The 15,572-nt window shown below is 41.5% G+C and overlaps 1 protein-coding gene across 1 annotated transcript in view; it reads left to right on the top strand.

The window, feature by feature from the left end:
• The window catches only part of LOC127625353 (citron rho-interacting kinase-like), a 115,081-nt gene that overhangs the window by 3,698 nt on the left and 95,811 nt on the right, over nucleotides 1-15,572 (top strand). Inside the window, exons 3-9 of the mRNA XM_052100612.1 lie at nucleotides 226-346; nucleotides 463-638; nucleotides 1,436-1,537; nucleotides 6,308-6,450; nucleotides 6,622-6,715; nucleotides 8,219-8,365; nucleotides 10,511-10,664. Coding sequence (XP_051956572.1) covers nucleotides 226-346; nucleotides 463-638; nucleotides 1,436-1,537; nucleotides 6,308-6,450; nucleotides 6,622-6,715; nucleotides 8,219-8,365; nucleotides 10,511-10,664 — 937 coding nt within the window. The remainder of the gene's footprint in view (nucleotides 1-225; nucleotides 347-462; nucleotides 639-1,435; nucleotides 1,538-6,307; nucleotides 6,451-6,621; nucleotides 6,716-8,218; nucleotides 8,366-10,510; nucleotides 10,665-15,572) is intronic.

Here is a 15,572-nt window from a genome sequence, read left to right as displayed (position 1 = left end):
AAAATACAAACATGTAGATTATGTTTTGCTCAATATGTGTTAGACAGCCAGTTGCATCTCATGAAATGTCAGTGTTCTAGATTTGTTGCATTGTCTCTTTGATATATTGATAATGGAAATGGAAAACATCTTTGACACTATCTGGGCATTTTGTGGGTCCATTTGTGATTGGTATACGTGCTTGGTCACTAATGTTTCATAAAGCACATGCGTGTTGTTTTTCAGGGGAAGTGCTCCACTGGAGTGACCAGAGAAGGACTGATTGACGCTCTACTGGTGCTCTATCAGGAGTGCACATCCCCAGAACTCATGAAGATCAAACACGTGGCCAATTTTGTCAACAAATGTAAGTCCCGATCAAGACAACTGTATTGTCACGACTTGCGTATCAGTCAGACGGTCTCGTCCTGTCTAAGTTGCCAGTGTGGCACACACTTTATGCTCATATTTGCTGTATCTCAGATTCTGAAGTTGTGGCCGAAGTTCAGGAATTGCTTCCTGGTAAGAAGGATTTTGAAGTGAGGGGGGTCGTAGGACGAGGACAGTTTTCGGAGGTGCAGGTGGTGAAGGAGAGAGCGACAGGAGACGTGTACGCCATGAAGATCATGGAGAAAACCTGCCTACCATCTCAAGACCAGGTCGGTCTCTGCTACATCTGCCTGAGCTTTAAGCAGGATTGAATAAAGAGTTCATGCAAAAATGATCATTCTGTCATCGTTTATTCATCCTTAAACTGTATTAAAGGGGTCATCGTATGCCCTTTTACAAAGTGTTTATTTTTTAGGGTGGGTCTACTACAATAGGTCCTGAGTCTGTGGTCGGTCCGGAGAGAGGGCCGGCGGAGGTAGGGGGTCTTCCCGGGGTCGTGTCTCCATGTTCGGGTGGGCTAGCAAGGCAAGTCCAGTCTTGTTGGAAAGGTCTCGGGCGAACCTTTCGAATGAGACTGGCGCTATATTTTTAGGCCACCACGTTTCCGAGATACGTCCGTTGGTCCAGGGTGTGACATTCTGAGTCTCGGTTCTTCTTCTGCCCCTATGTCCAGATCCGGGTGGGCTAGCGAGGCAAGTCTGATCTCGTTGGAAAGGTCTCGGGCGAACCTTTTCGAACGAGACTGGTGCTGTGTTTATAGGCCACCGCGTTTCCAAGATGCGTCCGTTGGTCCAGGGTGTGACAACTGAGTCTGGGTTCTTCCTTTGCCCCTATCTCCGGATCCGGGTGGGCTAGCGAGGCATTACACATTAAAAGAAGCTGAAAATGCAAAGCAGCATACGATGACCCCTTTAAGGCTGGTAGTTAGAAAGTTGATTCAAACCCTGCAAAGAATATGTGAACTATTAACATAACAATTGCCACTGTAGTAAGTGCAACTAAATGACTCGTTATGAGCAGATTGCATGAATGTCCTTCTCACACCTCTCAGTTTATTCCTCTGTAGATGTCGTTCTTTGAGGAGGAAAGAACCATCCTGGCCCTGAACTCCAGTCCGTGGATTCCTCAGCTCCAGCACGCTTTCCAAGACCACGATCACGTCTATCTGGTGAGTGACCTGCTCGACTCGGAGTTCAAGCTGTCACAGGTAATATTAGGGCAAATGCAAGTTTGAAGAACGTCCAAAACTCATGCCATCAGTCGAGTCAGTTGACACGTCGTGCTTTGAAAGCACCACAAACAGTCTTATTTTATTCAACTAGATGGCAGGAAGTACTAGAAAAAATACCATCAGTCCTGATCATAACTCCCAAATATTCATTCATTTTCAGGATTTTAACTCTTTAAATGCCAGTTTGTTTATATAATGCCACTGTTGTTTTTTTACACACACACACACACACTCTCACACACTTACACACAGACACATACTTACACACACACTCTCACTTACACTTACTCACTCACTCACACACTTAGACACACACACACTCTCACACACTCACTCACTCACACACACACACTCACTCACACACACACACTTAGACACACACACTCACTCACACACACACTTAGACACACACACTCACTCACACACTCACTCACTCACACACACACACACACACACTTAGACACACTCTCACTCACACACACACTCTCACTCACACACTCACTCACACACACTCACTCACACACTCTCACACACACACACACTTAGACACACTCACACACTCTCACTCACACACTCTCACTCACACACTCTCACACACACACTCTCACTCACACACTCTCACACACACTCACTCACTCCCTCCCTCACTCACACACACTCACTCACACACACACACACACACTCACTCACACACTTAGACACACTCACTCACTCTCACACACACTCACTCACACACTCACTCACACACACACACACACTCACTCACTCACTCACACACTTAGACACACACACACACACACTCACTCACACACTTACACACTCACTCAGACACACACACACACACTCACTCACACACTTACACACTCACTCAGACACACAGACACACACACACACACACCTTGTTGTCCTGCAGGTCTCTATAATACAGTAAACAGTGAATAGGGGAAAAGTTTGTATTTGCTCCACAGGATAAACATGAGTAAAATGGCGCCATCTGGTGGAAAATATTACACAAGTAAATGTTGAAGTCAGGGCTCCAGAGTAGAAGAATAATATCATATAACTCATGATATTATGCTTTAATGTCACTGGGTTCAAATATTGCAGTTTTGTGTACACAGTGTATTATAGGAGTATTATAGGAACTGAGGTTGAAATACCAAAATTCCCCCCAAAATACACACCTTTGGGAAAATGTATGCCGCTGGCATTAACAGACAACACGATTGATAAAACTAAAATTAAAAAGCCCAAAATATCTCTTAAGGTTGCACAAGGGCTAAAGACTTTATTATTCTTATGAATATTTCTACCACATGACCACTAGGTGGCGCTTATATGCGACACAGATGTTTTAAAGCCTTATTTTGTTATTTTCAGTAACATAAATAAAGAAGTGATGTTATCTCTGAAAGGTTCAGATTCTAAGCTTTCAAACGACACCTCACATGCCTGACTTATGTATATGGGGACTTGAGCATTATAAGGGTAAATGTTTTTCGCGATCTAGTACCCCACAGAGTTGAAGAGGTTAAAGGGGTCATGACACGAGGAAACAAATTTTCCTTGATCTTTTGAACATATAATGAATCTACACAAACCACCTCAATTACAAGAGAGCTTACATTTGTTTAATAATAATTTTTGTGAACCGGTTCATAAGAGTCATTCGTTCAGGAATCAGACTACACTGGTCACGCTGTGTGTTTCACGCTGTAGATTCAAAAGAACCGGTTCATAAGAGTCATTCGTTCAGGAATCAGACTACACTGGTCACGCTGTGTGTTTCACGCTGTTGATTCAAAAGAACCAGTTCATAAGAGTCATTCGTTCAGGAATCGGACTACACTGGTCACTCTGTGTTTCACGCTGTAGATTCAAAAGAACCGGTTCATAAGAGTCATTCGTTCAGGAATCAGACTACACTGGTCACGCTGTGTGTTTCACGCTGTAGATTCAAAAGAACCGGTTCATAAGAGTCATTCATTCAGGAATCAGATGTCAATGTCTGATTCAATGTTACCAGTAATTAAAGTAACATTGCCAGTTTGGTTCCCAGAGTTAAGGGGCGTTCACACTAAACTTTCTGCTCCATTCAGTCTCATCCAATTACAGCAGAGTGGAAGCACAAGCTCATGCGAAGAAATTTCGTACTATGCTGCGTACCAAAGTTCAAGCTTGGTGAACTCTGAAGCGTGAATTCGTACGACAAGAGGACGCGCAACCAATAGGAGACTGAAACGTCACACGCTGACCTCTCTGTTCAAAGGATCAGTATTTCAATGCTGCGAGGTTTATTGTTGCAGTAAAGTTGGAGGTCCAACGCCTCACTTATTATAAATCAGTGCACGCATGTTTTACAGTGTTGCACTGGCTCAGGATGCACAGATTAGTTGCAGTATCGGTGGGTGTGTTGGAGGTTTTCCCCCTTTATGAGGGCAAATGTACAGAGTAACATGCCTCTGCCTTCATTCAGAAGCCCCCGGGAAAGGAGGGGAGAATATCCGTAATCCGTCTTTGCCCGAGTGTCGTGCTGAAATGACCCTCACTGTCTTGTTGCTAGGAAACGTGGGCTAGAATTCCACGCTTGCCGTTGAAATCCCATCAGCATTGCTTTCCAGTCATGTTCTTGTGTGGGTGTGTGTGTGTGTGTGTGTGTGTGTGCGTGCACATCTGGAGTGTGTGAGGAGCCTATTTGGGATTTAACCCTTATGCATCAATTTAAAAAAGTTACTCCGACTTTAAAAAAAGTTACACTCTATTTTGATTTTTGCATTTTTTTATTTTATTTTATTGACGAAAATAGTTCAAATTACACTTCAAACTGAACCCAACAACTTCTAAAACAACAGGTGGAAAAATACAAATTAGGCCTGTGACGAGGAGGTGGGCAGTGAGTGCGCAGGGCCGGCCTCCAAGCGGGGGATAAGGCTGAACCGGATGCTGCAGCTGCGTGTGTCTCTCTCTCTCTCCCGAACTGCCACATCTGGCTCGGCCTTATCCCTCTCTGGCTGATCACCCCGCCCTCCTCCTCATCACACTCCTCCCTCCTTTGCCTCAGGCTGGGGAACCCCCGGCATGAAGTACAACCCCCCCGTTTCAAAGAGGGCTACGTTTTCCCCACGTTTCGAGGCCTGGGAGGGAGGCAGGGAGCAGAGGGAGAGAGAGAGAGAGAGAGAGAGAGAGAGAATTGCTCGCTGGTTCCCAGACATGCCATCGCCTGGTCCTCGACCACTCCTCTACCCTGTAGAGGATGACCGCCGCTCCTTCCTGAGTGGACAGCAGTGAGTCCTCCGACCCCTGGCGGACGTTCTGGCAGATGGTACCGAGCCCCATCTCTCCTTGCTGAAGTGGCCGTTCCTGCGCATCCAGGCGGCCGCGCCTCCTCATCCAGGTGGCTGGCAGCAACTCCTCCATCGCTGCCGTCCTCCATCTCCTCTCCGAGGAGGTGGGAACCGGCTGAACAGTCAAAATAATGTTTAATGAAAATGTAAACATAAACACACATGGCAGCTGCATGTGGCTCTCTCTCTCCCCAACTGCCACATCCGGCTCGTCCTTATCCCTCTCCTCCTTTAAACGCTGGATAAGTGTTGTGGATGTTCAGGTCTTTATAGTGTCGCCTGTGGCGTCGTTTAAGGCTCACATCTCATTGGCTGATCATTTACATTACATTTACTTTATAAATTAAGAATACAGCAAACGCAATTCATTGTTGAGTTGTGCGTGGATGCCGCGGAGAATAGCGTGAAGCCTCCACAAGCGCTACGTCTCCACGGTAACGCGCTCAACAAGTCACGTGATAAGATGCGCGGACTGACGGTCTCAGACGCGGAGGCAACTGAGATTCGATCCTCCGCCACCCGGATTGAGGCGAGTCACAGCGCCACCACGAGCACTTGGAGCGCTTTGGGAATTGGCCGTTACACATTGGGGAGGAAAAAATAAATAAGATTGATTTTAAAATGTTGAACTTGTTGGAGATCTAAATCAAAATGTTATTTTATAATGTTAAGTGTTGTTGAAGAACTGCAGGGAGGAGACGGAGACAAACAGAACGATCTACATGCCATAAACAAAATGCTTTATAATGATGATAATGTTTTAAATCACAAAGTTTGAGAGCCGAGGCTTTTTGACATGCAGTTTGTCTTTGTACAAAACATACAATGTCTTCTCACCTACCCTTATCGTTTGATTGATAAACTATTTATTATGTCTGGCTTTTCAAGCTGTTTGATGGTCTTGAATTTGCAATAGAAACGACACACTGTTACACAAATGTTTATTGATAGTGCTCGCCATATTCGCAATCATTATAATACTAATGTTACCTTTGGTTTGGCACTACGTTAATGTGCAGATTAATTTCTGTCTCAATGGGTCTCAATGACGGCTCGTTGCAGTACCATATTTGACCACAGATTTCCATTGGATAAACAGAGGGGCGCTGTTGAGTTCAGGAGAGCAGCAGACTCTCTGCCCCACATGCTTGTATTGAGATGCTTTCAGCTACTTTACAACTTAAAAATAGGATCAAACATATACAAGTCTGCTTTTCAATACATATGCCAACAAATGACACACCAAACGATTTTGTCCCTGAATAAGTAGTTAGTGTACTTGTTAATTAAGTGGACAAAAGTGTCCGTGAAGAGCATGCATGAGATGAAATATGAATTGTCTGTTTGTGTTTATTTTAAACAGGTCATGGAGTATATGTCCGGCGGTGATCTTATGACCTTGATGAACCGATATGAAGATCAGTTTGACGAGTCTATGGCTCAGTTTTATCTCGCGGAGCTCGTACAGGCCATTCACACCGTACATCAGATGGGATACGTTCACAGGTACAAGTGTACAATACGTTCACACCTCTCATCCTCACTGGAACGGCACTGAGACTTGAAAACGCTCTCCATAAACATACAAAACTGTGACTTTATGAAACTTAAGAACGGTTATGTTTTCTCCCCAGGTGATTTTATTCTGATGGTTTTAATTCAATCTTGTTTCTGCAGAGACATTAAACCGGAGAACGTTCTGATCGACCGCACGGGTCACATTAAACTGGCGGATTTTGGGTCAGCAGCCAGACTGAATGCTAACAGAACGGTAACGAGTGTGATTTTGTCATTGTAATGTTACGATATTTAGAGATGAATCGCTGATGTTTGCAAGAAAGCTAGTTAATGTTGAACCATTATTTGCTATTGATTGAAACATCTGCAAATTGGTTGCAATTAGGGATGCACTATTATTATTATTATTATCTCCCCAATTTGTAACTCCCAATTCCCAATGCTCGAAGTCCTCGTGGTGGCGGAGGATGAATCTCAGTTGCCTCCGCGTCTGAGACCGTCAATCCGCGCATCTTATCACGTGACTTGTTGAGCGCGTTACCATGGAGACGTAGCGCTTGTGGAGGCTTCACGCTATTCTCCGCGGCATCCACGCACAACTCACCACACGCCCCACCGAGAGCGAGAACCACATTATAGCGACCACGAGGAGGTTACCCCATGTGACTCTACCCTCCCTAGCAACTGGGCCAATTTGGTTGCTAAGGAGACCTGACTGGAGTCACTCGCCACATGCCCCACCGAGAGCGAGAACCACATTATAGCGACCACGAGGAGGTTACCCCGTGTGACTCTACCCTCCCTAGCAACCGGCCCAATTTGGTTGCTAAGGAAACCCCAGGGGTGGTATTCAGCGTCTATACTCGCTGAGGTACCCAGGCCCCCCCAAGGATACACGATTATTGACAAAATGTAAACCATCGGCGTATCGCTTATAAGCATGAAAACGCAGATATGAAACGCAGATGGTTGATTTATTTAGTCAAATTAGTAACACACGTTGTTAATACTCTGTGAATTAACATGCACAATCAAGGAATAATAATATTAGCTACAATATGTTGAAGGGGTGACACTCCTAAGAATATGTAATATTTAATTTTTATTCACGTTAATGTGGAAAAGCCGCCATAAATGGACGTGACGGTTGTTAAAACGGCACTTGCCTATAGGCTACATGATGATGGCAAACATCTTAAACACTTTGAAAACATCGTACTTTGATTTCTGAGACATCGGTGTGATATCCATTAATGCGGCATGATTGATTTAATTAAGATTGAAATCACAAGATGGCCTTGCGCAATTACTAAACCTTAAAATGCTGCGTTTCTTTAGTCGGCACTGTGAGCAAGCGGCGCCCTCTAGCGGTCTGAATGCTGTAATCTATTGTCCATTATACCACTATAATACAGAATTTAAAGGGGTTTTGCTCATTTATTGAACTTTTTTTTTTTGTTTGTTTTTCCATGATGTGAGTAACATTTACATGGAACTGCTCAACATGTGCTTAATTTGTGATATTTTATCATGCACATACATGTAAAATGTGAGTCACATTGTTTTGAACCGCAAAATCAAAAGCGCAAAATAAAACTTTTTTTTTTTTTTATATCAATAATCATGTTATTATAATTACTTATTTTTTAAATCTTTTGATATTCAATTTGTCTTTTGTCTTTTCCATGTTGACTGTAGACATTGATGTAGGTGTTGATGAGGATTTACTGAATTGTGTTGTCCCAATGTTGTGCAGGTGTCGTGCTCCGGAGGAGCGGCTTGCAGCTACGGTCCCGAGAGCGACTGGTGGTCTCTGGGCATCATTGCTTATGAAATGATCTACATGAAATCACCCTTCACTGATGGCACCTCAGCAATAACTAACAACATCATGAACGTTCCGGTGAGGATGGAAGTTTCTGCTGTTGATGTTTTAGCATTCATGAAGGTTCATTCCATTTTGAAAAGAGACCTTGAATCAGTTTATTTCTCTTCTGATTCCTGTGGCAACATACATTATGAATGGACTGTAGTTTCAACACAGAACCAATGAAAGTATCTTGTTGTACCGTTGAAATCCAGATTGAGTTGGGAAGTTTAATTCTGCGTTTCAATGAAGCAGTTCAAAACCGATTCAACGATTCGTTTACATCACCAACTCACAAATGTTCACAGAAGTTTCTGTCTGGCATTTGGCTGCTTTCAAATGTTTAATGCAAATATATGTAGGTTACAATTGTGGTCTCTTACTATATATAATTAAATTAGTGCATATATATATGAAAATGATTAATTCCTCCTATGTGTGAGTGAAAAACTTTCTGGTAAACATGCCTTAATTTTCTTTTTATGTCGACGGCTACTATTGGTTATTGGCAAAAACCAAAGGCGATAGTTGCTAGTAGTTTTTTTAGAGGTCATCCGATATATCGGTTTTATAGATTAATCAAAGCCGATAGTTCCTGATAGTTTTTTGTAGAGGTCAACCGATATATCTGTTTTATAGATTAATCAAAGCTGCTAGTTTTTTGTAGAGGTCAACCGATATATCGGATTTACAGATTAATCAAAGCCGATAGTGCCTGATAGTTTCTTGTAGAGGTCATCCGATATATCGGATTTACAGATTAATCAAAGCCGATAGTTCCTGATAGTTTTTTGTAGAGGTCATCCGATATATCGGATTTACAGATTAATCAAAGCCGATAGTGCCTGATAGTTTCTTGTAGAGGTCAACCGATATATCGGCTTTACAGATTAATCAAAGCCGATAGTTCCTGATAGTTTTTTGTAGAGGTCATCCGATATATCGGATTTACAGATTAATCAAAGCCGATAGTGCCTGATAGTTTCTTGTAGAGGTCAACCGATATATCTGTTTTATAGATTAATCAAAGCTGCTAGTTTTTTGTAGAGGTCAACCGATATATCGGATTTACAGATTAATCAAAGCCGATAGTGCCTGATAGTTTCTTGTAGAGGTCAACCGATATATCGGATTTACAGATTAATCAAAGCCGATAGTTCCTGATAGTTTCTTGTAGAGGTCAACCGATATATCGGATTTACAGATTAAACAAAGCCGATAGTGCCTGATAGTTTCTTGTAGAGGTCAACCGATATATCGGATTTACAGATTAATCAAAGCCGATAGTTCCTGATAGTTTTTTGTAGAGGTCATCCGATATATCGGTTACAGATTAATCAAGCTGATAGTGCCTGATAGTTTCTTGTAGAGGTCAGCGATATATCGGCTACAGATTAATCAAAGCGATGGTGCCTGATAGTTTCTTGTAGAGGTCAACTGATATATCGGCTTTACAGATTAATCAAAGCCGATAGTGCCTGATAGTTTCTTGTAGAGGTCAACTGATACATCGCTACAGATTAATCCCAATAGCTGGCTAGCATTTTGTATAGGTCAACTCATGATATCGATTACAGATGTAATCAGAGTCGATAGTGCCTGATAGTTTCTTGTAGAGGTCAACCGATATATATATATATATGGTGCATATTGTAAAGCATTATATTGGTGCATATTGTATTGTTTAGTTTTCTTTCCTAAGATGATATATAAATAAATGCATTTTGAGCAGAAAAGAAGTATGCTTAAGAGTAATATTTCAGCACTTTCAAAATGTGTGATTTTTCGTAGTTAATTGTGATTAATTATAAGATTAATCGACTTTCAATACTAATGGTAATGCATTGTAGATAATTGTAAGAGTGTATGTTAAGTTTCCCTTAAGTGTTTGTGTAAGCTGGGAGCACAGATTTTTCAAAATAAAAGTCCTGGTGTATTTCAGACTTTTTTTAAATAGTTAAAATAAAAAAATCTTATTATTCTTTCTGGTGGTTATTGATATTTTGGTTGCACAATAAACATTGACACAATAAGCATGAATGAATTTGTATTAATTTTAGGCTCTTGTTGCATTTATGACATGTATTTGTCATAGTAAGGAAAGACTAGGAAAATGTTTTAACATTCAATAAGTCCATTTTTAATCGAATAGTGTTTAATTGTGTTGTGTTTCATTCTCAGCGTTATTTGAAGTTCCCAGAGGAACCGAAAGCCAGCGCTCCGTTTGTGGATCTGCTCCAGAGTTTGTTAAGTGGGTCTCGGGAGTGTCTGGGATACGAGGGTTTACGCTCTCATCCGTTCTTCTCCTCCATTGACTGGACCAACCTGAGACAAGGTAAGACGCTCTACCGCCAACTTCAGAAAGTGTAACTGTGCTATTGTACAAACAAGCGGTTTTGTAGTATATCCGCTTTAAAGCAGTACAATTTATTCACTGCTGTCAGAAGCTTTATCAATGTTTTAAACAGGAAGTTCTCCATGTATCTGTTAATTACAGGCTAGTTAACAGACTTGTTTCTATTTCTGTGCCCTATTAAGTGATTAATTCTTCTGTGTGGATTTGTTATCGTGTGTGTCTTCGTGCACATGTTGCTGTGCAGATTGAACTTGCGGTTTTAAGTTAAACACTAAGACTCTGAATTAATTTGTTAATTAAGCTTGTGGCACAAAGCTGAGAGCTTCTTCAATATCCAATTTAAGACTTTAGGATGGTGTTAGGTTGATGTGGACACCGAGACCAAACTGTTATGTCATGGAGTCATTTATATAGTGGTTTTAATTGTTGCTAGAAATACCACAGAAAAGGGTGGATATATTAAATAATATGTTCTGATGCATATGATTGGATTATGCAGATTAAGGAACATTTGACATGCACCCCTGGTTGTTCCTTGTTTGACTTGATTTGGGACGCGTCCCACTCTGGTTTGTGTCCAAATTAAAACTGATAGTGGCGCAAATATACCCACTGCAGTATAAACAATATAGCAAAATCTGTACCAGTTGTCACATTTCTACCATTGCATGATATACTGTATACAGTGGCAAGAAAAAGTATGTGAACCCTTTGGAATCAGCTGGTTTTCTGCATTAATTGCTCATAAAATGTGTCTCATCTTCATCAGAGTCACAAGTATAGACAAACACAATGTGCTTAAACCAACAACACACAAACAATTATAATCTTACATGTCTTTATTGAACACATCCCATTAAACATTCACAGTGCTGTGGAGAAAGTAAGTGAACCCTTGGATTTAATAACTGGTCGATCGTGCTTTGGCTGCAATAGCCTCAATCAAGCCTTTCTGATAGATGCGGAATAAACCTGCACAACGTTCAGAAGACATTTTGGATTTGGAGCATTACAGAACTGCTTCAGCTCATATTGTTAGGATGTCTGGTGTGAACGGCTCTCTTGAGGTCATTTCACAGCATCTCAATTGGGTTCTGGGCTCTGACTTGGACACTCCAAAAGGTGGATTTTCTTCATGATGTCCTGCCATGAACACCTGTTTAATGTTTTCCATTTAGTAGACTCATGAACAGAGATGTTAACCAGCTCCAATGATTCCTTCAAGTCTTTATCTGTCACTCTAGGGCTCTTTATTACCTCATTTTTCATTCTGCGGTGTTCCCTTTGAGTCATCTTGGCTGGATGGCCGCTTCTAGAGAGAGTACCTATAGTACTAAATCATCTCCATTTATAGACAGTTTGTCTAACTGTGGACAGATGAATATCTAACGGCCACTTCTAGTGAGAGTACCTATAGTACTAAATCATCTCCATTTATAGACAGTTTGTCTCACTGTGGACAGATGAATATCTAATGGTCACTTCTAGAGAGAGTACCTATAGTACTAAATCATCTCCATTTATAGACAGTTTGTCTAACTGTGGGCAGATGAATATCTAACGGCCACTTCTAGTGAGAGTACCTATAGTACTAAATCATCTCCATTTATAGACAGTTTGTTTAACTGTGGACAGATGAATATCTAACGGCCACTTCTAGTGAGAGTACCTATAGTACTAAATCATCTCCATTTATAGACAGTTTGTTTAACTGTGGACAGATGAATATCTAACGGCCACTTCTAGTGAGAGTACCTATAGTACTAAATCATCTCCATTTATAGACAGTTTGTCTAACTGTGGACAGATGAATATCTAACGGCCACTTCTAGTGAGAGTACCTATAGTACTAAATCATCTCCATTTATAGACAGTTTGTTTAACTGTGGGCAGATGAATATCTAACAGCCACTTCTAGTGAGAGTACCTATAGTACTAAATCATCTCCATTTATAGACAGTTTGTTTAACTGTGGACAGATGAATATCTAACGGCCACTTCTAGTGAGAGTACCTATAGTACTAAATCATCTCCAATTATAGACAGTTTGTCTCACTGTGGACAGATGAATATCTAACGGCCACTTCTAGAGAGAGTACCTATAGTACTAAATCATCTCCATTTATAGACAGTTTGTCTCACTGTGGACAGATGAATATCTAACGGCCACTTCTAGTGAGAGTACCTATAGTACTAAATCATCTCCATTTATAGACAGTTTGTCTCACTGTGGACAGATGAATATCTAACGGCCACTTCTAGAGAGAGTACCTATAGTACTAAATCATCTCCATTTATAGACAGTTTGTCTAACTGTGGGCAGATGAATATCTAACGGCCACTTCTAGAGAGAGTACCTATAGTACTAAATCATCTCCATTTATAGACAGTTTGTCTAACTGTGGACAGATGAATATCTAACGGCCACTTCTAGTGAGAGTACCTATAGTACTAAATCATCTCCATTTATAGACAGTTTGTCTCACTGTGGACAGATGAATATCTAACGGCCACTTCTAGAGAGAGTACCTATAGTACTAAATCATCTCCATTTATAGACAGCTTGTCTAACTGTGCACAGATGAATATATAAACTCTTCCAGATAAGTTTAACCCTTTCCAGCTTCATGCAAAGTAACTATTCTTGATCGTAGGTCGTCTTAGATCTTTTTCAGTCCACGTCAGCAGATGCTTCTTGTGAATAACAAACTCCAAAATGTTTGAGTGCTTTTTATAAGTCAAAGTAGCTCTAACCCACAGCTCCAATCTCGTTTCGTTCATTGGATGCCAGGTTTGCAAACACCTGGCTCTTATTCAATCAATCAAACATTCACAGTGTAGGTTGGAAAAAGTATGTGAATGTTTGATTGATTTGTATTCGATATGAACAAGAACAATATAATATTGTGTGTGCTATTAGTTAAAACTGATTGTGTTTGTTCATTGTCACATAGATGAAAATCAAACCAGATTTGAAGCCAAATTTATACATAAATGCAGTTAATTCCAAAGGGTTCACATACTTTTTCTTGCCACTGTATATCAGCATAACGCTTAGCCATAGGTTAATTACCAGTTACATGGGGGGATTGGGAATTTTGCATTGCATGGAACACATTTTTGTTAACAAACTGTGCTTACAGGAACATAAAGATCTACTATATATTCTAACACACATGCACAGCGCACACACAATCTGGATGCCAGTCGATTCTGTGGAATTAATCAGATTACAGAGTGTGCAGGTGTTCCTACTGAGAAAAGATCTTGAGTAGTCACACGGCCAAACTGTAATGAGATAACACACACACACACACACACACACACACACACACACACACACACACACACACACACACACACACTGTAGGACAGTGACTCCTATAAGATTTAGTTTTTGCAGCAGGGTGCACAGACACCCTCCTCCCCACATGCATAAAAACATGCACAACAACATTCAGTTGCGGGTGTCATCTTTACCTGTATTGTCATATACACGAACAGTGAGTAATGACAACCTTACTTTCTAAAAGTTAACATGCAGTGGTTTTAATTAGGTGATTAATTACAGCAGTTTTTAAATGAAAATGTAATTTTATTTACATTTACATTTCTGCATTTGGCAGATGCTTTTATCCAAAGTGACTTACAGTGCACTTATTACAGGGACAATCGCCCCGGAGCGACCTGGAGTTAAGTGTCTTACTCAAGGACACAATTTTGGTGACTGGGGATCGAACCAGCAACCTTCTGATTACCAGTTATGTGCTTTAGCCCACTACGCCACCACCACTCCTGTTTTATGAATGTAAATTGTAAATGTTCCTTGAGTTTGTGACAAAACATGCCCAATGCCACTGAAGTTGTATGCCATTCTTAAAACCCCTGGTATTGGTTGGCGAGATGCTGGCCCCGCCTTAATGCAATGACTGACAGGTGAAGAGGTAAACATGTTATTATGCAAAATTCACTTTACATGGTGTTTGTACATAAATGTGAGTCGGCAGTGTGTGTACACAACCACCTTACAATGATAAATGTCTTTCTTACATTTCTATTCATCATAAACAGTTTGTCAAAATGAACGCTTTTCGTTTCTGCTCTAAAGTGACGTCACGTTACGGCAGGCCACGCCCACAACTGGTGATGGACTCCGCCCTATTATCATAGCTCCTCCCCTGAGTGATGTACACCCAGTCCTGGAGCAGATACATTGAGAAGAATAATGTCTCATAAGTGTCTGTTGTTGCTGTAAAAGTGAACATAAGAGTCTTCATGTACTCCCGGCATCAGAGACGCTGAAGACGCAGTGGACAAGCTGGACTGGTAATCTGGCATACCGGGCATTTTCCCGGTGGGCCGACGCACTTCGGGGACGATCAGGGGTGGACTGGCCATCGGGAGAACCGAGCGGGCCGGTGGGTCGGCCGTGAAGCGGGCTGTATGGGCTGTGATAAGCTAATATGAGCCGGCGCGTTATGCAGAACGGACCACAAAACAACGCCGCGATATGCAGAAAAGGACAGCGAACACCCCCCCGCTCAACTATGTAAAATCCCGGGCCGATTTCTCTTCCCAGTCCTCCCTGAACTCCGGTATTTACGCTGTCAGTCATATTAGTTCTAATTTATTGTTGCTGTAGTTACCGAAGCACAAGCTTTAAAGCCACAAAGCCCTCCTGAAAGGGGGCGGGGAGCAGCAGCTCATTTGCATTTAAAGAGACACACACGAATTCAGCGTGTTTTTGATTTCACCCAAACAGACGCATTTATAACATGGTGTAATTAATGATCCGTGGGGTATTTTGAGCTGAAACTTCACAGACACATTCTGGGGACAATCTTGTAAAAAGGGGCGTAATGGGTCTCGTTTATTTTCAAATTCATA

This window comes from Xyrauchen texanus, chromosome 3, assembly GCF_025860055.1.
Source record: "Xyrauchen texanus isolate HMW12.3.18 chromosome 3, RBS_HiC_50CHRs, whole genome shotgun sequence".
Taxonomy (NCBI): Eukaryota; Metazoa; Chordata; class Actinopteri; order Cypriniformes; family Catostomidae; genus Xyrauchen; species Xyrauchen texanus.
Note: the sequence above shows the minus strand (reverse complement) of the source record. Positions and strands in the feature narration are given on the sequence as shown.